General features: G+C 37.3%; 1 protein-coding gene across 2 annotated transcripts; it reads left to right on the top strand.

Moving 5' to 3' along the window:
• Window positions 1-278: 278 nt before the first annotated feature.
• On the top strand, window positions 279-23,283 carry LOC117385472 (FYVE and coiled-coil domain-containing protein 1-like). 2 transcript variants are annotated; one of them, XM_055228409.1, is made up of 19 exons: window positions 279-352; window positions 959-1,036; window positions 1,970-2,076; window positions 2,261-2,386; window positions 4,975-5,081; window positions 5,904-6,047; window positions 8,424-8,511; window positions 9,171-11,131; window positions 12,566-12,926; window positions 13,663-13,755; window positions 14,178-14,296; window positions 14,553-14,720; window positions 15,471-15,611; window positions 16,732-16,949; window positions 17,762-17,897; window positions 18,849-18,953; window positions 19,519-19,729; window positions 20,673-20,782; window positions 21,430-23,283. In XM_055228409.1, the coding sequence occupies exons 2-19, from the start codon at window positions 979-981 to the stop codon at window positions 21,503-21,505; spliced, it is 4,329 nt and encodes a 1,442-aa protein (XP_055084384.1). In that variant the 5' UTR covers window positions 279-352; window positions 959-978; the 3' UTR covers window positions 21,506-23,283. The 2 variants fall into 2 exon arrangements, with proteins under 2 accessions (XP_055084384.1, XP_033838650.1); XM_033982759.2 differs by having other exon boundaries at window positions 978-1,036.
• Window positions 23,284-23,749: the final 466 nt, after the last annotated feature.

The following is a 23,749-nucleotide window of genomic DNA, read 5'->3' on the forward strand; positions in this document are numbered from 1 at the left end:
TCAGTCCTGCTCAATAATATAGTGGATGTAGTGGAGAAGAAAGAACATATACCTTCTCTCAAATTCAGTGAAGTAAAAGTAAAAAGCATCCACCAAAATGTACTTATGTAAAGTACAGATACCTAAAATAATTCTTAAGAACAGTACTTATGTACTTTTACTTGATTACGTTCCACCACTGTACACAACACGTTTCTCCGTTTGTTTATTTACTCTTTGTCTTTCAACCGAACTTGGCCTGTGATTGGCTGACAGAGCTGTCCATCACCCTCAGGTCCCGCCCCCACAGACAGCATGTTCCTCCTGCTGTAGCACCGTGAAGCTTTACACCTCGGAATATTTTGCATATCAAGTACGTGTTTTGTCTGATTCTTATTTCCTTTAAAAATGGGCATGATTGGCATCTCTTCCTGTCAAACTCCAGTAATATGTTGTTCAAATATTTGGAAAAATCATGAAATTCACGATTGGGAACAGGTGCATGGAGATGTAGCTGCTGGATGGCTTGCTGTTGCTAGTTTGGTTCAGCGATGATTAGGATGCTATTTGATGACTTTAAACGTGTTTTTATCAAATGTTCTTTGGTAATATTCTCTGCAATGGTAGAAAACATTGGTTCAAATACGTCTACGTCTATTAGAGCGACTGACACGTATTTGTCCTTTTCATTTTCGCCTAATACTGATGTCACTGTGTAATTTGCTAACTTTACTTAGCTCCCATGCTCCTACAGTGATTCATTTTAATCGGAAACTACCCAGTAATGCGTTAGGTAATTAAACATTAATTAAACATTGCACAGGCAGGGATGAAATAGTTCCCATTTTTACAAAGACTATTAAATTGATGAATGATAGTACATTTGGGGCTGTTTTTATTCTAACTTGCCTATATGATATTACTTAGCTGCTATATGTCTTATTGTTAATTGTGTAATTTATTTTTATTTTTTTTTAAGTCTTTTCCTTTTATTTGAGAATGGCCTCTTCATCTGTTGGAGATAATCAACTGCAGAGGATAATCAGGGATCTCCAAGGTAACAACACAAAACCACTATTGTCTGCCATGTTTGTAGTGTTTGGCCTTTTCCAGGTAAAAACAAAAAACTGAAAAAAACATGTACAAAATTCAGTGTTAAATGGTCACATTTTCTAAGGAACCACTCACCCATTCATGCACACACATTCATATAATAGTGTACACAGAGACCGGGGCTGACGTGGGTTGCCCAAAGACACAACAATAGCATTCATCTGTGAGAGCCACACTGTCAACCTTTGAGTCAGTGGATCTGATTGCTCAACCAATGATGTTTTAATGCTGTAAGTCAGTGAACAAACGCTTTACCAACTAAGCGCTGTGAGTCAGTGAACAAACGCTTTATCAACTAAGCTATTGTTGCCTGGACTAGTAGAAGTTAGAAGCCGTGATGTAACAAAACAATGTACACAAACAATGTATTTCTATGACATTTTGCAAACTTACATGATATTTAGTATACAAAAATAAGCTCACTAATAATAAAAAATAGCCTCTCTTCCAAGTAGAGAGGCTATTTAACAGTGTCCTCTCATTTTTAGAATAACAATATTTTACTGTATATTAATAACTAGGAGCTTAAGCCCAGACCATTATCTTCATGAACAGGTGTGGTTCTGCAGAAGTGGCTTTCATTACACCTTTATTTGTAAATTTGTCTTCTCCAATTTATCACGACACTTTCATTTTTACAGTTGCCCTGAATGTGTCAGAATATTAATAGTTAGTGGTAAATATGCAACTTCAATATGATGACATCTCCCAATAAAACAATAGCATTATGTACTGTTATTTTTAAATTAAGATTTATAATAATAATAATAATAATATTTCTAAACAGATTTAAATGGTTCTGCAAGTATATACTTGGTAGTGCATATTTTAGAGTACATTTCTTGTCATTAATTTCTCATTACATTGTCTCTTTTAGAAGCTGTGGTGGAGCTGAGTAAAGAGCACAGAGAGTGCCGTGAGCCGATAACTGACGATAGCCCAAATCTGCACAAGTTTTTCTATAAACTGGAATATTTACTGCAGGTAATGGATACAACAGTGAAAACAATATCTCATCAAACTGTTGGGCTTGGGGACAAAACACAAAATTAGGATCTTGAGAATAATTCAAGATGTGACATAATATAATACAATTATAATATACATTATTATACTTCATATACTGTTTTTTGTGATTTTAATTTTGTATACATTTTTTGTTTTCAAGTTTGACCAGAAAGAGAAGAGCACATTTCTTGGTCAGAGGAAAGACTACTGGGATTATTTCTGCGAGTGCCTGATTAAGATCAAAGGAGCTAATGATGGCATCCGTTTTGTTAAGTCCATCCCTGAGGTAATCCTGGTCTTCCTTTGGCTTCCTTCACACGCACACACACACGCACACGCACACACACAAACACACACACACAAAACACTTGTAAAACTGTAGCTAATCCTTTGGTCAGTCTCGTAACACTGTCGCTAACTTACTCGTGGCTTTACACTGGTTCTTTCAGCTTTTAGCTTGTTTCTCTGCTTCGCGCAAGTGCTTCATTGCGGTAAGCCTTTTAATTGAATATGAATTAGTAGAGACATTTAAAGAGCATTTTAAATTTAGGATTTTAGTACTTTATACATTTATTATTTTTACCTTCACAGCTGTGGTAAGGCTTTTAGTTGAATAGCTTTATACTCATCAATATTTATTATAAGATAAACTTGTATTAAGAGTTTTTTAAATTTTAGTTTTGGTACATTTGTTTTGTTATAGCACATGGAACTACACAAATAATTTTTAAATAGAAATGCATCGATACTTCTAAGACTTAGCTTTTGAGATCATAGCCCACTATTACTTGAATTATCAAAGTTTACGGTTTTGCCTCAGTGATTAAAAAGTCTTTTACATCAGCATTGTTTGACTTAATTATTACAGAATTAATGATGCCACTGTACCATATGGCATTGTGCTTTAATCATTCATTTTTATGGGGGGGAATTAGCTAGCTAATGTACTTATGTGTAAACACTATAATTACTGAGTTTGTAAGTTTGGTGTTACAGGCTTTCAAACCACTTACATTATGCTGATGATCATTACTGAACTCATTTTGGGGTGAGAGCATTTTCTTCACAATTGTGTGTCATTTATACATATATAAGAAACGACAGCTAATTTTCAAAAGAGTTCTCTTACTTCCTAAATAGGCTCTTTGCACAGCAGCACTTGGTAACCGCACTGTTAGCATCACTACTTCCTGTCCAATTTTATATCTATGAGGCTTTTAAGTCAAGTCATGCTAAAATGAATAAACATTTAAAGATCAGGCAGTGGACAGGGAGCTGTGGGTGGATATTACTGAAAACATGTTAAAAATTACACCTATAAAATGAATACTTCTGTGTTCAAAAAGAGAGATGTTTGTGTCTCATTGCTAGTGCTAAAGCAAATTTTTAGGTATAATAAATATTAAAACGACACCACAAACGGAAATATTTTACATTTAAAAACAATCTGGTAGTCTCTATTTTAATATGTTTTCCGGTTTTCATTGAAGTGATTGTTAGCTTTGAGACACCGTGAGCTAGCTAGCGTGCACAGAGCCTATTCTTTAACGTGGAGGTAGTTATATCCTTATGCTTAAAAAAAAAATACATTTAAATATAGCATAATCATTGAGTAAACAAACTGACTCACCTCAAATTTATCATCATACAAGTACATTTTGACCACTTGTTATCAAAGACTATACAAAGTGTTGGTTAAAGGTTCACTATGTAACGTTTCTGGTGGAGGGTCTGTCACTTGCTTGTCTTCCTGGAGAGGTTATTGCTTTTCCTGGAATGTTACTGTGGTAGGATTTATTTTTTAAAATCTGGTATATCACTACAGGTTTTGTTATTACTTGATGCATTAAAAACATGCATTCTCACAGTGAAGCGGGGACACCTTTTCACACATCTGTTCTCTAACTTGATGCTTGTCTCCATGGAGATTGATAAGACTAGTGCTATACTGTGAAACATTTTCAACAAAGCAATAGTATATCCCCTGCCAGAAAAATTACAGGGTGCACCTTGCAAATATATGTCATGTTTTAGACAGAGGGAGGACCCAAAAATGTAGCACTGCACTTTTTAACAAAGACCAAAAGTAAAACTAAACAGAAAACATGGATATTGAGATGTTGGAGGTGGTTCATGTTTAAACTTTTCAGAGTCACACATGTACAGGCTGTGAGGTTTATTGTATTGTATTTATTTTTTTTTCCAACAGCAACAGTAGCTCTCACGTGCACTGGGGTCATTTAAGTACACTGTCATCTTGAAACTTTAAAATCAGCACATTAGAGCGCTTATTGTAATCAGTTCTGTGGGTGTTGTAGTTTTTTATTAAACAGCTGTTAGGTCACGTGACTTGTAGTTGTTCCCGCTGCTGGTTAGGACAATCAGATTCTCCAAACGCAGCTGAAGATCTGCCTAGAACTCTTATCGTTGACACTGTGACGTATCTCCAAAAGTAAAGGAGTTAAGTTCTACAACGCAGGAGCTAAGAGCTGTAATCAGAACAATTTGGAATGAGCCAAGGTATATATGCACACAGAGGAGCGAGACACAGGTAAGAGACATTAGGGCGGGGCGAAAATCAATACGACAGGAAATAAAACATGCAGGGTTACAGAAATGACAAAATAAAAGCAGTTACTGAATGGTCATGTAACAAGGAAAATCATGACCATGATTCACATCGGAGAGATTGACTTCTTATCTTCCTTATGCAGATAATACTAAAAGTGCACATGCAATTACAGTAATAAAAATTATGATGCAAGGATTATCTTTTATAAAAAACAAATAAATAAATGAGTGTTAACTATAAACTATCACAGTAATAATAGTAGACATTGTAATGCGTATTGTATGTGTACTTTGTGTCCTCAGCTGAAGACTTCTCTGGGTAAAGGAAGGGCCTTCATTCGTTACTGTTTGGTTCATCAGAGACTGGCGGACACGTTGCAGCAGTGTCTCATCAATCAGAGGGTCACAAGGTAAAGTCCATGTGATACAGGCTTCAGGACCGATCTGGTTATTCTAGGTTAAATGTTTGTACACTATCAGTTACTTGTATACACCTCACACAAACTGGATTTTAAGGAAATGTGAGTTTCTCTTCCTTTTAATTCTGGGTTAGACTTACTGGCTGTACACTGTGTATTTTTTAACTTGTTTTACTTATATGGTGTGTTCATAGACATATAAATACCATATACAAATTAGGACAAAACTGGTACTCAAAGTAAACCAGGACTTGACCAGGACTTGACCAGGACTTAAATCAGGATGTAAAACAGGACTTAAATCAGAACTTAAACCAAGACTTAAACCAGGGCTTAAACCGGACAGAACAAAATCAACTTCCTGACTATGGCTCAAACCAGAACAAGTACCTTTTAATGTCTTATCTTTTTTAATTGAATTATCTTTTTATAGTATTTATTTTATTTGTTTTAAATTAACTTGAATATAACAACAATGTTTCATGTGTACATTTGATTACACAAAATAATGGATTTTTCATTTCTGGTATTCTTATATCCGTATATGTATATTCTCTTTTTTTAAGTTCATTATTAAATACATTTATATTTCCACCTTATGTATAAAGCTTCGCATATTAATTTTGTTTAAGAAATCATGTTACTATCAATAGCTGGTCTCTTCTTGTTTAAATTTGAGGTTTGGACAATTGGATAATTATTTTTAACTAGTGTAACCCGAACTCACTAGAATATTTTTTTCCTTGACCATATAAAATACGTGTTTCAGTCTTTTGACACAAATATCTTTAAGGTGCATTTTTGTGTTGACAGTGACTGGTATTACGCCCGGAGTCCCTTCCTCAAGTCCTACCTCACGGCTGACATTATCAACCACCTTTATGAGCTCAACCAAATCCAATTTGACGTGGCAGCGAGAGGCTACGACCTCGACGCCGACTGGCCGAGCTTCGCAAGGTAATTAACTATACCCTCTGTTTACTTACTACGCATCTATAGGAGTCAATGGGTTCTTACCTTTGGAGGTGGCACAAGTACCAACACTCATGCTTATCGTTGTATTATTTACTGTATTTACTTAATAATAATGCCTTACACTTGTAAAGAGATTTACAGGTTTAAAGCTTTTCCCCTCCCACTTCTTTGACTGATCACCCTCTGTGAGGTCTGGGAGACTCACAGGTGGTTTAACCAATCACAGTGAAATGTGAACTGAGGAGAATGAGAAGATTGCTTTAACTGTCTGTTAAAGGTAATATAAATCTGAAATATAAATCTAAAAAAATTATTGTAATGCTGAAAATTGTGATATTTTGCTTTGCCATTGCATCTACCTTCTATATGAATAAAATTACTGTCCTAAAAATTATCAAACAAAATGCTTAATTGCACAGTACTACTACTACTGCTACTTCATCTCATTGCATCTACCTCTTCCTTTTGGTAAAGCCATAGACTGTATATATAAATGAACTAGCTAAATCGCTAGACGCCGCGTTCCAAATAGAAAGTGAGCATGGGCGCACTTCCGGCTCCACTGACTCCAGTTCACTTTCTGTTGAGAAACTGTTGCCCCTCTTTCTGTAACCACTGCTGTCAGGCCCATCATTTTGGTCTTAAAATGTTCAAATTAACCCGCTCTACATGATCCCGGTATTTTTATTTTACAATTGTAGTCGTAAATCAAAATATGAACATTAAAACCAGATAAATCAGGTGCCTTCTTTTCCCGAGGTTCCTTCTGCTAGCATTAGCAACAGGTTTGATTGACAGCATTGCTAAGTGCCGGTGGGACGTTATCTTCAACAGCCCCGCTCCGGATTGGCTCTTTGGTTATGATACTCGGAATTTCTAATATGAAAATCGGCTCCAAATTTGCCCCAATAACTGCTAACCTCACTGAGCTTTATTTGACTGGACTGAACGTGAGGTCACACTCCCTTAGTCCGCTTCCTCATACAGTCTATGGGTAAAGCTGCAGTTCCACTCTATAAACCTTACTGTGGGTGTAATAATTAATAATAACACATCTTTGCAGAACGGCTAATTTGAAATGTCAAAAGTGGTGAAATCACTATTGGTTTTTCACAGTCTGAAGTAACAGTTCATTATCTGATCCCATTCACAGCTCCTTTTTGCTGCACTGTGTAAAAAATGTGCAGGTGCTGACACTCTGTTAGTCTTAATGGTTATCTCTGCTGTCAGCACCTTTGTCAAACTTTTCACTTCCGCATCATCGATTTGTGCTACATTTGTTTAACATTGTCTACTGTAACTATGTTTGTATGTTGTTGTGAAAGCGTTGTTGTTATTTAAATGTCGCTACAATAACGCTGTCAACACATCGAGCTATTGACCTGGAAAAAGTCAATAGAGATGGTATTTTCAATTAGATATAGGATTTTATGTTGCATGACTTCTCATCTAGAGGAATAATAATAATGTTGTTTTGTTTATTAATGACTAATTAGCTATGATACATTTAACACAGCATGGATATTCAAGATCATGGTGGCAGTGTCATGTAGAAATATTTTCCCTCGCTTTTTAGCTTTGTAATCCATGTTTTGTAAAGAAAACTTAATTATTCATGAATGGAATGTGTTTACAGTGTTTTATTTAAGAAAATGATATCAATGTGTTCACAGAGGTTAAACCTCCTTGTCAAAGTCTGAGCTTGTCAGAAGCTAAGCAGGGCTGGGCCTGGTTAGTACTTGGATGGGATACTGCTGGGAATCAACGGTTGCTGTGTTCTTAGGCAAAACACCTAGTATGAATCTGGATAGTGCTGGAGGTGTAGGGCTTCACAATACTGTATATACAAGATTACATTTTTAGAAAACAAAACAAAAACCCACACCTGGTTATGTCAAGCTACTATTGCAGCCACAACTGCCCAGTGGTTGTCTGGCAAAATTGAGGCTGCCAATCTACGCCATAAGCCCCTCCAACCACCAAAAATACTCACTGACACACCACATTCATACTAAGCAATGTGGGTGAAGTTTCACGCCTAAGAACATAAGGACAGTGGTCTCCCATTCCAGTACTAACCAGGCCCAACCCTGCTTAGCTTTCAAGATCAGATTAGATGTGACATTCTCTAGGTGGTATGACTGTATACTTTGCAAATGTAAACAGCAACAACAGCTAAAGCATAATGGTATATGTCACCAGATATATGTTGTTTAGTTCTTAGCCTTGCTTTGATCTCTACACAATTGAACTAGCAAATATATTTTTAGCTTTTAACAGAATACACAGTAACAGTGTTTGCCCAACATTAATACATTTAATAGTGTGGTGACACCTTTAATACTTGTTTTGTAACAGGAGGACATTAGGGCCAGCTGGTGCTTATTCCTGGAGACCTCCCAGTCGCTGCTCTAGTGTCAACAGCCTGGTCAGCAGCTTGTCTCAGGTAATCACATGGACACAGATACAAATGTCAAACGCAATTCTCTGTTCCTTTTGGTTGTTCCCTGATAACCTATAGCATTAAATGTTAGACTACACACACACGGACACAAAAGTGTGAGTGTGTGTGCGAGTGTGTGTCTGTGCATGCCCTGTTAAAACAGAAGATGAAACACTTCAATTTTAGAATATATGTGTGAAGCCATAAAGGTAGTATTTTGTGTTATACTGTCTCTCATGCCCATTACATAAAAAAACTATAGAAAAAGTATTGTTTCTGTTTTAACTAATAGCAGTTAGGGTTAGTGTTAATATTAATTCAATTTTAGTTATTATTGTGGAACAGGGCTTCACACAAATGTTTAAATAACAGAAAATCAGTGAAAACTGTGAAACAGTCATAGGTAAAAAACAAAACAAAAACAGACTAGCAGATTAGCCATGGACAAAAATCTCCCTGTCCATAGACTCTCCTTCTCAGCAAAAAAACAAAACACAATTATTAAGTGGCTGCACATTACTCATTCAGCATATGTATCTGATCATTTATGTACACATATAATGAAAGAAGGAGTAGATAGGAGTTTCAATAATGTTTGAAGCCTTATTTTTCCACATAAGAAACTCAAAATTGATGTTGTATTTTTGTGTATTTCTCATCAGGCTCAGGAGTTTGGAGCTATACCGGACTTGGGCCACAGTCTTCTGGGAGACCTGGGTGAATTGGGGGAATCCTGTAGTTTAGCAGAGAACCTTCGCCATGAGCTGGACCAATCAGAACTCAGGCAACAAGAACTTGTAGCCCAAGTCCAAGACCTCAGCCAGGAGGCAGGCAAACTCAAAAGTGTCATAAACGACTTGAAAGGACAGTTACAGGTTGCTCAGCAGTCAGTGAGCCAAAATACTGAAAACCATTTGCTAAACGTACAAGAAAAATGCGAGCTTAGAGATAGACTTTGCGCTGCGGAGAATAGAAATATGGAGCTACTCTCAAAACTAGATGAAGCTCTAAAGGAGAAAGGGCAGCAGACAGCTAGCTATTGCAATTCAGCGTGGAAAATGCAAGAGTTATTGGACAAACTCAAAATATCTGAACAGGAGAGAATGGAGGCGAAGAAAGAGGCAGAAGACAAGGCAAAACACTCAGAGCGCTTGTCCCAGGAATTAAAACTTAAACAAGACGAATTGAAAAACTGCGAGGAAAAGCTAGCTCAGGTTAAGGCTAAAGCAGACAGCGAACGGGAGTTAGCATTGAAACGGCTGGAGGAGTTGCAAGGCGCAGTAGGTAGAATCCAGGGGGCGCTAACGTTGAAGGAGAAAGAAACGGGTAATTTGAGAGCTCAACTTCAAGATTTACAAGCGTCATTGGAGAGTAGAGAAAGGCAGGCGGAGGAACTGAGGAGACGTTTGCGCGAAGAGCAAGAAGAAGTGGAACAAAGGTGTGACGAAGATTTGGAATTACAAATTGTCGATTTAAAAATGACACTTAGGACGAGGGAAAAAGAGCTGAGTGCAGGTTCGGAGAGGATCAAGCATTTAGAGGAACAATTAGAAAAGCTAAATGTTGATACAGATAGTCATTGCGCTACAGAAATGCCCCCAAGTGAAGATAATATGGGGGACTATAAGATCCAGTGTAGCAATCTGACAGAAATAAACGCCAAGCTGCTACTAACGGTTAAAAAGAGCGAAGATAGTCTAAAGGAGTTATCTGAATGCAAGGTTAATTTGTTAGAGCAGCTGGCTATGTTGAAAGCATCCGAAAAGCATTTAAAGGGGCGGCTGGATGCAGCCAATATTAGCGTGGAAGATAGAGAAAAGAAGTTATTAGATGAAAACTTGTATCTAGAAGAGATTGTTGAAAAGATAATGATGCAAAAATATGAGTTGGAAGAACAATTAAAACGGGTAGAGGGTGAGAACAGTGAGGTGTTGGAGGCTAAGTCCTTGTTGGCAAAAGAGTTGGCTGTGATTCGAGATGAGAGGGATTTGTTAGCAGCCAGGGAGGCAATGCTAGCTAGAAATGTCAGTGTGTCTCAAAGGGGTAATGAAGATTTGCTGGGGAAACTACAAGTGACAGAGGATAAGCTAAAAGAGCAGACTGTGCAATGCGGTATACTCCAAGCTAGAGTAGTGGAGTTGGAAGGCAGAGTGGCAGAGCTTCATAGCGAAAAGGGTGCAGCAGAAAGCAATGAGAAGATGCAAAAAGCTATAATGGAAGCAAAAGACGCTCCGTTTAGGTTGGTGATTGCCGAAGCGCAACTGGAAATGAATTTAAAAGAAATGCACAGATTACAAGAGGAAGTAGTGATGCTTAGGAGTCAACTTCAATCTGGTACAGAGGAGAAAATCAAAGCCCTGGCCTTACATGAAGTTAGCGAAGCATCAAGGGAGGATCTGAGGGTTCTGGCCGAACAGTTGAAAGGTCAAGTGGAAGAGCTGAACCGGAGGCACGTGGACGAGATCCTGAGGGCGCGGGAGAGAGAGGAGGCGTTGGCGAGGGAGAGAGATGGAGAGGCACAGGCGCGCGTGGGGCTGGCGACGGAGGTGACCGCATCCAGAGAAGAGATGGAGCGACTGAAACGCAGATATGACGCTCTGTGTGTGGAGAACAGCGACACAAGGTGAGGGGGGAAGACGAGGTTACAGTGATCAGTTTGTGTCCAGTTTCTGATGCATAAAATAATTCATTTGGAACATGTAACTTTAATAACCTGCCTACTTCTGTCCATGGAGATGTTATTGCTTTGCTTGGAATATACCACAGGATGCTATTAAACATACGCATCTTGCCTTTTCATTTCAGGTCTTTTTACTATTTAAAATATATTTATTGACCTGCATTCCTACCATGAAAGGGCCAGCGTCTCCACAGATCTGACCTGTAACTTGGCGTCAGTTTCTTCTTACCATGGAGATGGATACATTTACTCCCATACAGTGGAACATTCAAAACAAAGAATGTACATCAAAAGTACCATAGTGCACCCTTTAACTAATCTAACAACTTTGATTTTAAGCACCACAGATGATCCAAAGCGCTTAAAATGTGAAAAAAAAAAAAGATTAATTAAACCTACACAGAAGATGTATGTGTGAGTTATGTGTTGTCCTGATATTTCTCACAGAATAATACATTTATTCATTTGCACATGTCTCAGCCATATGCCCTTTAGCAATAAAATAAACAATCAAAATTTTAAATTAATTTAAATGATGTAATATTGTTGTTGATGACAGACATGCTATTTTGATTTAGAGCTATTTTTATGTAATAATGTGTGAATCACTTAATATGCATATTCAAATTTGACATGTGGACTTCGCCCTAAAAATCCACCTCTTCGTCATTGGTTTTCCTGCTTGTTACTGAACTAATTGTAAGAAAATCTAGAAAATCTTCAAACTCAGCATAAGATTATTGTATATTTAGGGTCATTATCCAAGATTAATTCATGGAGCCATAAGAATCTTCATAATCAGTCTTACCAAAAAAAAAAAACCAAACATAGTTTGTAATAGTATTTTATGGTTTTAGAGGTGGGAGATATTATGATTAAAATTGGAAAATGATAGCAAAAGAGCTGATTAAAAATAAAACAAACAGAAAAGTCTTCCTCCAAATAAGGGCATAAAGGGATATTTCCATAGTTTTGAGGTTACTTTTATGGTCACATTTTATAGTAATAATAATGATAACAATTGTAATGATAATGATCATAATTTTAGGCCATTGATGCATTTTTAAAATATAGTCCAAATATCATTTTCGAAATAATGCAAAAGAATATATACATTGAGACTGTAGTTGTATCATTTTAGAACAATACTAACATTTCAAACTGTATTTTAAAACTAATAAATAGATGTGATACTACCGATTTTGATTCCACAATGTATTAAAAATGTATTATCAAATTTTAAAACCTTTTGTATCAATACTTCAATTGAGTGTCTAGTTTTCATACTGGTTTTAGTATTGATAAGTAAATGAGTTTCTCTACTTTTGACAACCCTATTGGCCACCCGTTGTTAAATGTCTTTTGTCATACTTCCAGAGAGGCGCTGCACCGAGCCAACACAGAGACTGCAGAGCTGGGGGTCCACGTTTGCATGCTCACTGCTGAAAACGAAGAGGCCCGGCTCCGACTGGACGGTCTGTGCTCACGGCTCGAGGAGATGGAGGAGGAGGCGCAGGAGCTCAATGCAACAGTGGAGCAGCTACAACAGGAGAACCAGGAACTACAGAGGAACAGCAGCACAGACGGATCAGGGACGGAAACCAGAGAGGGGCTGGAGCGGAGACTGAGCCAGGCCAGACAGGAGGCAGAGGCACTACGGGCTGCGAGTGGGGAGCAGATCCAAGCTTTGAGGTTTCAGATCACCAGCCAGGAAATCAACCATGCAAATCAAATACAGGTACAAGCAAAAGTTACGTTTTTGACAATAACTGATTGATCAATGAACTGGCTTTATCTGGATAAATACATTTAAAAGTAGTATCAGTTAATTATTATGTTGTATAAAAGAGAAAAGAATCAGCACCATCCGATAACCCACAGAATTGAGGGAAAACGAAACAAAATCAAACAACTGTTATAGTATAAAATATACTAGTCAATTATTTGTCTTAAGCTTGTATTTTTATGTGCAAAGACCACAAGTAATTGATTCATAGTTAGCTGATAATTATTTGAGAAAGCAACCAATTCATGGATCAAGAAATTCACACCCCTATTCAGATTCAAATAATATTAATAAAAAGTGACTGATCAGATCCTCTTTTGTTTTGGTGGTTTTGTTCTTGTATCTTGTGAAGGGACCAAGGTTTAGGATTTGTTCACTGTGTTTTCATTGACAAAATAACACATCAATGAAACTATGAAACTGTTTGAATGGACTGCAATATAAATATAATTTTATATCTACTGGTGATGTGTCAAAATGTAGTTGCAAGGTGATTGGATGCAGCTTGTGTTTCCATATTATTTTGCTATAGCTGCAACAAATAAAGTAATTAGACCAATTGGGTAAGATGAGAATCATATGCCTAGTGTCTTCAAGATGTCAATATTTAATTATGTTATGAATGTATTGTATTTGTAAAAAAAAAAGGTTAAAAAATAAAGCATATCAAATGTTTTTTATGATACAGGGTGTCGATCAAGAACTACAGGAAGTGAAATTACAACTGGACGCTGAGCTCAGGAGAGCAGTCGACCTGGAGAACAGACTCACTGAGCTAGAGGTAGGAAATGAAACATTTACACCCTTAAAACCACAATCTACGCCATTTATTCAAGAGAAAAGGGAATAAGGGCAAAATCAAGTTTACAGTATTGTTTTGTTTGTTTTTTTGTGGAACTGGCCATTACCATAACATTGTGACAAATAAATGTTCTATGGTATAGTAGAGCATAACAGTGAAGTCAGGGATATATTTTGGAGTGGGTGAAAAAAAACAAAGACAGATGAATTTTCGTAAACATTACAGACTTATATTTTAGATGTTCTAATAAATGCGCCTTCTGATTGTATATGCCGTGTCTTGGTGTGACAAAAGCAAATTGCCATTGCATTGTGTTCATTGGCTTCCTCGTAACTTTATGGCCGTGAGCGTATCATCCAAAGAAGCAGGACTAATGTTTCGCTTTGCTGTGCTGATCGCAGGCCCAGAATCACAGTTACTGCCGACAGATTGAGGAGAAAAACATCCAGATGGCCCAGTCGCAAAATCTCATCCAGCAAAAAGAAAATGAGTTAATCTATCTGAAAGGAAATTTATCAAGGTGAGATACAGTATTCATAATCACACACTCTGGACTCATTTAAAGCCCTGTTGAAACGCCAATCTAATCTTGTTTATTCTGAAATGACTGCTTTCCTTATTGTTATTACACCGCATCTATGATTGTGCAAGAATCTCTAAGATCTGGTGAAATCATCTTTTAAGCTTGTGTGAGTGCGATCAAAAGGGAATTGGAAAAACATGTTATTGATGGGACATTTGTCATTGTGTGTGTTGGGTTGTTATGTTGTTGTTAGGTCGGAGGAAGCGCGAGAAGCAGCAGAGAATGCTTGTAAAGAGCTTAGCGAGAATCTACGCAGACTCACGCAGGACAAAAAGAGTGTGGATCAGAAGACGGCAGCAGAACTGGACGACCTCTACCGAACCAAAATCAACTTAGAAGAAAGGCTTATAGAGCTCATTAGGTATAAACATATATGGTACATGTTGTTTTCATTGATTTATTTTAGATAATGCTGCATTCACGTATTGGAGGAACATGAATTATTCAATCCACAGGTCTACATTTACTGTATATTGTACATAACTGTGGTTCGGGTCAAATATGTTCGCTAAAATAATTAAAAAAAAAAACTGCTCACCAAGGTAAGGAGTGAATATATAACCATAAAATTAGATAAATTAGATTACATAATGCTGTTCCAAAGCATTAATAACATATGCACAAAATCCACATATTGCCAAAACATGAATTAATATATGTTAAAGGTGCACTGTGTGTCTATTTAGATGGTATTGGTTTGTATCTATTTAGTCTTTATTCAACTATGTTGTTTCAGTGCTCAAAAATACACTAAAAATGCATTCTTATTGTGTACACCTTGTTTGAGATAAATAAGTTTAATGTCATATTGTGGAACATTTCAGGCAAAGCAATAACATTCTCCATGGAGACAGGCAGGTGGTGTACCCTCCAACAGAAAGTTACATTGTGCGCCTCATTATTTTTGAAACAATGACCTCTTGACATTTGACCTTGTAGTCTCTCCTACTCATGTAGTAAGACTTAACACTACAAAACACTACATAACCCAGGTCACCCCATCTGCTCTTAAACCGGGTTCACCCTTGGACCACCTGACCACAGCAGCCGCTCCCTGTCAATGCGTTACTCTTTCTACTGTAAATATTCATACAGTTTGTGTGTCCCTCAGGGAGAAGGACGCACTGTGGCAGAAGTCAGATGCCCTGGAGTTTGAGCAGAAACTTCGGGATGAGGAGACCGAGCGGGACGTCAACCACTGCATCTCCTGTCTCAGCCCCTTCAGCTTCTGGCTTCGAAAGTACACGTGCAGGTCAGTCACGGGACACGCCGACTCTGCCCTTGTCCTCATCAACCACAAAGCTGTGTCCAATTCAAATTAGTGTGGCCGCAGAGACACTGAATACACAGGGGAGATGCAGATTATCATAGTGAAAATGCACACGTCAGGCCAGATTAGAGTGCGGTACACAGATGAGAGGTTTAGTCACAGTATGAGTGGTTGTTAAAAAGAAGAACTTTTACTTACAGTCGAAATGGGGCTTACTGTAAGGTCACTCAATCTTTTAGTAAAAACTGGTCATTGATGCTATAGCATTTACTGTACATGGGACAGAATTAATGTAGTAATGCCCTGATGTGAGTGAGCTGGTTTATGCACTTTGTCAGTTGTGATAATGGTTTTCACTGACTGGGCCACGCTCTCTCAGTCCGACTCTATAGACTTGTGTCTTTAAAGTGCAGAGCTGTGCTGCAGAAGGGTGCTATCTTCAGCCACTCATTTCAGTGTTCAGTCGATGTGGAAAATGATACCATATCACATGAAAATAACATGTGTTAATGTCTATTGACATGAGATAAGACTAGAAACTTTTTCTCAGTAAAAAAGGAAAGGGGGCTAAGAAAGTTTACCTTGAGGACAAATACTGAAATACTTTTGGTACTGGAAAAAACAGTATGTGCGACTTCAATATGTGTAAACACACTTCAAAGCTCTTCCATGTTGTGCTTAATCAGTCTGTCAAAACATGATTTTATGATCATTTACATGAGCATAAAGCTTTCAAAAATATTAAAAAGTGGTTTACGTGGGTTTATTCAAGCTTGTTCAGGAGCCCGAACAAGTTAGAATTGGACTTTCTTCATGATAACCCACGATATAAGCATTAAGACTTGTCCATAATACTGTGATGTACATGTCTCACTAGTCTAATACTTTAGGATGGCTTCCCTCAAATGTTCATTCCTTCAGAAGTAAGATCCTGCATATTACTTAACATAATATTGAAGATTTGCATATTTATATAGGATTACATTGTTCCTGCTCTACAAAAAGCCTTACTTCACAATCTCTTTCTATTGAATTCATTTATTGGTGTTATATAAATGCACTGTGTCTCTCTGACTGTGCCTGACCTCTTGCTGTGTGGCAGATTGTGTGGGCGTCCCTTCTGCTACTACTGCTGCAGCAACTCAGTCAGCACCCAGCAGGGCGGCCCCAAAGAGCGCTGCTGCCTGGACTGTTACAACCAGCACAGCGCGGTGATAGAGCGTCACCCTCAGGACGAGCCCGTGAACTACAGCAGCACTCCAGCGACGCCTCTCAGCCGACTTCTACAGGCAGGACGAGCTGCCACTAGTCTGGTGACAGGTGAAGGCTACTATCAGACAAGCCTGGACTTTGGGGTTTAAAGTAGTGACTGATAAACCTTTGACACTGACTGCAGAGAAAAATGCAGAACTAGACTAATACAGTAAAAAAAATTCTTGAGGTGACCAAGACTAAACCCATTTCACTCTATCTAAGTGTAAACTAGTGCTGTTTTAAAGTATTTTAAAATCACTTATTTGATCATTCAGCTGTATCCAAACGTTTTATTAAAGAGGGGATATAATGCATTTTTTTTAGCCTTCTACCATGTTATAAAAGAACATGCCAGCTCTCCATAAACGTACAAAAACATGATACAAAACTGTACACAACTTGACAAACCTGATGTGATGTGCAGTTTCTGAAGCGGGATTCTGTTGTAATAAAACTCTCAAGGGGGAGTGATGGAGAGCAAAGGGAGAAGAGACTCAAAACATCAAAAACAAAAGTGAACCTTATAAAATATGTTAATACATTGGTTTTGGTGAATATAACATTTTCAAAACAATGTGATCTTAATATGTTATGTGTTACAGTAAATACCCCATAGAAGCAAAAACCTCCACTTTAACTATTTAAAATTGAATGCTTACTGAATACTTTAAAAGGAAAGAGAAAAGTACAGATAATTACAGCTGTCATATGCAGAGCTATACAGTTTTTAGCCTAGATTTGAACACAATTAACCCAGGACTGAACCGGAGATAACGGAAATCAAATTTGTTCAAAGTAGGCCAAACTTGCATCTAAATCCATGCTTAAATGTTTGATGAATGGACTTTTTTAGATACTTGTGCTATTTGTGTCCACAGGAGCCGAACCTCCAGAGAAACAAGACGATGGAGTGTTTGACATCATCACAGAGGAGGAAGTGAGCGGAGTCTACGACAGTGACTCATTCTTGACAGCCTGCTCCTCTGCACAAGGCCAGCAGGGGGCAGCACAACTGTAAGTATCATACACAACAGCCCCCGTGAACTGCATTATGACACATCCCATTACATACCATTTATCAGACCTCAACAGTATTTTTCCTATTTATTTAGTGACAGTTGTACAAGGCTGTGTATCGAGAATACATCTTGATTATCCATGTTGTCTCCTAATGCGATTTGTGCCGACAGTCCATTATTTATTCACTTGCTCTTTTGGCTCCTCCAACATTGGTCATTGATCATTGAAATCCATTAAAATCAGTTTGTAGTTATGAGGTTTAAAAAATACATTTATCTTCAAATCGCTTCTGTCGTAATCCTAAATCTGCCCCGTAGAGTTTAATGATATGATATAAGTACATAGGTTACATTATCATTTTTGTTTGTTTTGCTTTTCTTTTTGTTATAGTATTGTATTTAGTTTGTATATTATTGACTAAAATTGCACTATATAACTTTTCAACCACATGATTATCTCCATGGAGGTTAATGTTTTGCTTAGAATGCTTCTACAGTATGGGATTAAATGTATTTATCTTACATTTATTCAACTACAACTACAACTGTTAAAGCTTAAAAATACCATGTGAAGCAAGAAATCTTACAATGTTGCTTCTACTCAGATCTGACCTGTATCTTAGCTTAGTGGCGTTGCTTGCTTGTTTCCATGGAGATAAGATACATTGAATGCCATGATTTTGTCATCTCCATGGAGACAAGCAGGTAAATTACATATTGAACCTTTAAAAAAAAAACCCTAAACTTAAAATGACACCTATTGCAAAAAAAAAACCCAAAACATGTAAAGTTATTCCAGGCCAACACATTATTTTTATTCAGCATTTTTGGACAATGACTTGTACACACATATATTTCAATAATAGTGAGCAGTTATGAATTCTTGTTAATATAATTCAAATACCCAAAATATCCTAAAATCCTAAAATATAACATTCTTTTCCAGAAACAGCAGTGCCAGTGCAGGAGACTTAACCTCAGAAGACCCAGAGGACTTCAGTGCCACAGTCCAGGACGCAGAGATCGGCCTACTCAAGTCTGGAGAGCTCACGTGGGTTCGACATACAGAGAGAGGGGGAGAGAGGGGAGTGAGTGAGAGAGTGAAAGAGAGGCAGGGTCATTTCAAGGGTCAATCTATATTTTGACTTGAGAAGTGAAACGTGAAAGTTGAGCAACACTGACTGCTTCCCTAACCATACGTCATAGCTGGGTTATTGTTTCGGAAGCAAGCAGTTTTGAGAGAATCATTATCTATTGATGAAATCGCCAGCAAATATTACAGTAGACTTTTTTATGTTGACAAGTGGTGTAGAACGACATTAGGTCCGGGCGATTTGGCAATAAAAATCGAATTGTGATCTCATCCCTGTGACAAAAGGCCATTTTGGTGATGACGTCATATTATGATTCCGTGTTTTAATGTAACTCTAAAGCTTAAGCACTTCTACCCATCAAAACCTTCTATTGGTCATCCTCAACATTCAACCAAAAAGGAACTTGTTGTTTGTCGGGCCTAGTTAACACAATAGCACAATGTTAGCTATGCATTATGACTTCATTCAATACAAAAAAATACAAAAACTTAAATTCATCTATCTTTTTGTCATGCGTTGCAGAGTATGCATCCCATTCTCTCTGGATGACATCTCTGCCTTCGGGGATAGTTACCGCGAGCTGTTCATTAAATCCAGCTGTTACAGCACCCTGCCCCTCAGTGTGAGCAGCTCAGGCCCCACTGTGTCCTGGACGTTCACCTCTGAACCTAAGAGCATCTCCTTTAGTGTGGTCTACAAAGAGAGCCCCAATACGCCACTGGAACAAGCCAAGGTCAGACAGAGAACTTTAATGTGCTTTGCTTTTTTTTATTTATAATTAATATTAAACGTTTATCTAGTGTTGAGTGTATAACGGAGGCCCAATGGAGGCCCAGAATGATCAGAGGTCTCCATCCTTTTGCGTCCTGGAAGCTACTTATATGAAACAAAAATATTACAGCGCTGCTCAAGTATCTGTATATCGGCAACCATGAGCCTAGTATAAAGCATTATTATGAATTATTTACTGTACAAATGTAGATATCTAAGTACATTTGATTGATAATATACCTGTGAGAAAATCAAATGTTCCTGATTCACCTTAATATATAGAAAGATATATATTGGCAGGTTGTTTTTTGTTTTGTTTTTTGTGTTTTTTTGCACAGAGAATAGAACAAATTTACACATTGAGTTGGCTGCTCATTGCCGCCTTGTTAGAAGTTGGATTGTATATTCATTGCATATGTGTGTATGTATGTAATCCATAATTATGCATTATTGTCTCATTTCACAAAATCTGGCTATACTTAAAGTGCCTTAAACCATAGTGGAAAATAATTAAGCTTAGATTATAACACAATACAAAATGTCCCTACTTATTTAGTCATCTCAAAATGTTGCATCTCAAACTAACAGCATAATTCCTCATGGTTTTCTCTCTAACAAAACGTCTGATTGTGAAATTTAGATGTTATTACTATTCCTTTGTTCAGTTTCTTCCACTGCCAAACCTCCTCTTTGTACAGTACCTACAATTCTGAATGAAAGTACAAAAGGAAAAGAAATGTGTTATTCCCATATAATTTACTTAAATAAAAGCACCTATGAATTTATACTGAGAGAGCCCCCTCACTGCTAGTATAACCCAAGGTCAGACAGTCACTTGTTTCAAAGGCTTTCGTCTGCTTTCAGTACCTGTCCTCACTAAAATGTCCGCCCTCGTCTCTGCTCAGGTCCTGATCCCATTGACCCGCTGCAATTCACACAAAGAGACGATCCAGGGAGAGCTGAAAGTGCGCCACCCGGGGGAATACACCCTCATCTTTGACAACTCCTTCTCCAGGTCAGTCTGTGGAGATACTTATCGGCTGTACGTCCGGCTGTTTATCACTGCAAAAAGGAATATCAAAAACTGCCTTGAATTCAGAATATGAATCTTTATTTGAGTAGTTTTGATTTGGTTAGCTTTAGTTGATTGCAGGATGGGTCTGCTACCTGCTGGAATGTTCCAGAATATTCAATTGAAATATTCTATCTTGCATTTAATCTGTGACATGTTTCTTAGACATGTTTCTAGAACGTAGAAGAAAAGATGCATTTTCATTGTGAGTGGGGTCCCCTCTCCACAGATCTGACCTATAACTTGTCCTGGTTGTGTCACCTGCTTGACTCCATGGAGTTAGACAGGTTTAATTCCATACTGTGGAACATCTTTTTGGAGACAAACATGTTGTACCTTGTACCAGTTAAATGCTGCATAGTTTACCCTTTTCCCTAATTTATTGGCAAGTAATTTGGCTTAGAATATGAAGAACTGTTTTCTGAAAAGTCTAGGTCCATCAAGTAATATTGACTAACCAAAACTGCTCATACTCATAATATTCTGTATTAATCCCGATATTAAAGTAGATTTGTCTTCTTTGCAGTGTGCTTTTTTTAAACTGTCCTTGACTTTCAAAACTAACTCTTGAACTGAATTCTGTTAATCAGGTTCATCTCAAAGAAAGTGCTGTACCACCTGAGTGTAGACAAGCCCGTGGTCTATGACGGGAGTGACCTGCTTTGAACAGAGGGAAAAGAGGACGAGCGAAGACCAGTTCAGGAGCTGTTGGAACTTTAAGACTCCATCAAGGGGTACTTTTCAATTTTAAGATGTAAGTTTTTTTTGTTTTTTTTTATTTTGCCCAATCATGGTACTGATGGAACTGATGGCATTACTGCCATAAAAGCATTTTTTTTAATTATAGTTTAATTTATTTTTTTTTGGTTGTTTTTGTTTTATTTTTTTCCTAGCTAAGCTAATCTTTTTTTGTTTGACGTTCTTCATTTCATCAGTTAGGTATTTGCATATGTGGCAGATGTACTTCCTAACTCACCATTTATCCAGCATGACTCAATCTGAACTTTACAAACAACTACCAGTCTACTGACAATGTTTCAATTGTTTGTTTTTCCTGTTTAAAATTGAAATAATTTTAATTTTGGACCTTGATGAATAGGAAAAACTAATCATGATTTTTGGCATGTTAGTGTATAGGGTTTTGTTTAAATGATTGGGTTAAGCTGCATGACTGCATGCATGTTATTATTGAATTGACAAAGGTACTCCAAGTAACCTCATTTTCACATGTTTACACGAAGTTATTCATATTTACTTTTGTAGCATTTGTATAGAATATAGGACTTATGAAGAAGTGCATTGTTTACTGGTGTGATTACTGTATAGTTAAGTTAAAGGGGCTGTATCTGATTTTTTTATTTTTCTTCTGAAGATTTGTCTTGCCCCAGTACAGATATATTGTAAAAGCAGGTCTTGAGGTCAAAATGAAAGTGTTTTATCGCCCGTCAACCAGGAAGTAACGCTAGTGCACTGTTAGCATGCTAGTTACTGTTAGCATTACCGTGATGACAAAACTCCACACTGACCTCTGAAAGTTGTGAATAATTAGGACACTCGGAATGCGTTTGAAAAGTAAGGAATACGTATGGACCGCTGCAAACTAAAATGAATGAACTACTGTTTTTTCATGTTTTTGAGAAAAATCCGGTACAGCGCCTTTAACACTTGCTACGGTACAACAGCTACACTAACACGGACCTTATTTGTGTGAGTAAGCTATCTTTCTAATTGTGAAAATGTGAACAAAATCAAACTTTATGCCAACTGAAATGCAAAGAAAAAAAGTGTCACAAGCTATGCGTACGCTATGCAAGAAACATCATTAAGAATTACTAAATCTGTTTTATGCTTCTAAACAGTAATGGAGTAAACCGTTAACGGTATTAAAATATGACGTTGCTCTTGGATATTGACAAGCCATTGTTCCAGTTCTATAAACCCACAGAGCAGCATCAGCAGATACGAGCTATTCTTAGGAACATTCACATATCACTTTTATACTTGAACATGTCCCGTGTGGGCTCAGGCATTTGTGCTAAAACTAGCTCTTTTATATTTACCAGATTGGTCTTAAACCTATTTATGACTTGAATTTACCTCTGGATCAGTGTCTTCCAGATTTTTGTAATATTCTCTGGTGAAATATACTTACAATATTAACCAAACAGGACTACTAATATAAAGATTCAAATATATTATATATTTATGTACTAATTGATAAAATGCAGCATTACATCCTGGCTACAGATTATAAAGGGTATTTATGTTACAATTTCCCATGATGCTTTGTTTTCTTTTTTTATTTTTCTGTGTGAATTTAGATACTGCGTTTGCCAAAGGGACTGTTTAACTGCTCTGTAAATAATTGTTAACTAAACTGACAAACAATTTACTGAATATTTATAACTGACTCATTGATTAATAAACAGCCTATGATGAAATTGTACAAAATCTCTTTTTCAGTGGATCATAGTACAGTCGAGGAGTCAAACCCGTTACCGTCTTGCTGTGAGTTCTACAGGAGTGTATGTACATTAGAGTTGAGGACCAAGGCAGGTAGATATACAAGATACTACTACTGTATACATGAAGAACTAAAAGTACATGTTTTTTCTGATGTATTCTGAAGTATTGCAGTTGTAAATAGATTTGTGATTTATCTTTTAGTAGACTTCTCGTCAAAGTGCACATTGTAAACAACTCCCAGAGCATTAAGTGAAATATGGACTGAATTTCAGAACATCAACTACAGCTACAACAAGATTTTTCTAAACAAAGTCAGAATAATTAGTTCTTTGCAGAGGGCATTCAGTTATCTCAATAATTGCAGCTGTTTTTTTATTTGTGATATCGTGCAGGCCTAACTAAAAGTAGGATGACTACCTCGAATAAATCCTGGTGAAATCATTA

Source organism: Periophthalmus magnuspinnatus, chromosome 17 (assembly GCF_009829125.3).
Source record: "Periophthalmus magnuspinnatus isolate fPerMag1 chromosome 17, fPerMag1.2.pri, whole genome shotgun sequence".
NCBI classification, from domain to species: domain Eukaryota; kingdom Metazoa; phylum Chordata; class Actinopteri; order Gobiiformes; family Gobiidae; genus Periophthalmus; species Periophthalmus magnuspinnatus.

Bases quoted from the DNA above. Each gene is read 5' to 3' on its own strand.
- LOC117385472 (XM_055228409.1), top strand. From the start codon at position 979: ATGGCCTCTTCATCTGTTGGAGATAATCAACTGCAGAGGATAATCAGG. The intron at 6,048-8,423 runs GTAATTAACTAT...GTTTTGTAACAG, and splicing joins GACTGGCCGAGCTTCGCAAG to GAGGACATTAGGGCCAGCTG. The intron at 20,783-21,429 runs GTCAGTCTGTGG...TCTGTTAATCAG, and splicing joins TTTGACAACTCCTTCTCCAG to GTTCATCTCAAAGAAAGTGC.